Source organism: Triticum dicoccoides, unplaced genomic scaffold (genome assembly GCF_002162155.2).
Source record: "Triticum dicoccoides isolate Atlit2015 ecotype Zavitan unplaced genomic scaffold, WEW_v2.0 scaffold180772, whole genome shotgun sequence".
NCBI lineage: Eukaryota > Viridiplantae > Streptophyta > Magnoliopsida > Poales > Poaceae > Triticum > Triticum dicoccoides.
Window position 1 is genome coordinate 1 of NW_021225888.1, and position 876 is coordinate 876.

The following is an 876-nucleotide window of genomic DNA, read 5'->3' on the forward strand; positions in this document are numbered from 1 at the left end:
TATGAAGACGTTTGTGATGATCGATTTTATCGATCTCAAGATGATGTGCCAGCTCAGCCTCTTGATGGAGTTTATAAGGGTATGACGTGTGTTGATATGGATGAGTTATGTGTGCATGTATAAACGTCTGCATTTGTAATGTGTTAAAATAAGCTGTTAGGTTAGTTGTTTGATATAAATGCTACACATGTACCATGCAAAAGAAAGTTAGCTGTTTAATAGGATTGTAATTTTGTGTGTGTATTACCTGCAACCATATGACTGGATTAATTACTGCAGACAACATATTTACAATAAATCACCTAAGTATTTTCTCTCGACAACATTAATTAAAAAAGTTCCGCAAAAAAAACATGATTTCGAATTTGTTCCACTTGCACCTGCCACGCTTACCCACACATGAGTTTATAATCGGAGAGATGGCGCAGCAGTAGCTTCGCATGCCGTGATCCAATGAGCAGTCCACCGCAGTACGCAGATGTCTCCTCCCTCCTGGCAGCTGCGGGTGGCCACCAGCCGCCGCTCGACGGCCGCGTGGCCATCGTGACCGGTGGCGCTGGCGGCATTGGCGCCGAAGTCACCGCGCACCTCGCATCCCTCGGCGCTCGCATCGTCGTCGGCTACATCGGCGACTCGGCACCCGCGGACCAGCTGGTCGCATCCCTCAACGCGGCCGCAGGCAGCTCCGGGCCACGTGCGGTCGCGGTGTGTGCCGATGTATCGGACCCTGTGCAGGTGGAGCGTCTGTTCGACGCGGCGCAGGCGGCGTTCGGGCGCGACCTCCAGATCGTGGTGGCGGCCGCCGGGTTCCAGGACGCGGCGTACCCGGCCATCGCGGACACCGAGCCGGAGCAGTGGGATCGCGCCTTCGGAGTG

The 876-nt window shown here is 53.8% G+C and overlaps 1 protein-coding gene across 1 annotated transcript; it reads left to right on the top strand.

The window, feature by feature from the left end:
• Positions 1–428: 428 nt before the first annotated feature.
• Positions 429–870, top strand: LOC119344699 (NADPH-dependent aldehyde reductase-like protein, chloroplastic; the record flags this gene model as incomplete). Its single annotated transcript, XM_037615064.1, has 1 exon — positions 429–870. A coding segment is annotated over one exon (442 nt), but the record flags the coding sequence as incomplete, so codon positions are not given.
• Between the last annotated feature and the right edge of the window lie 6 nt (positions 871–876).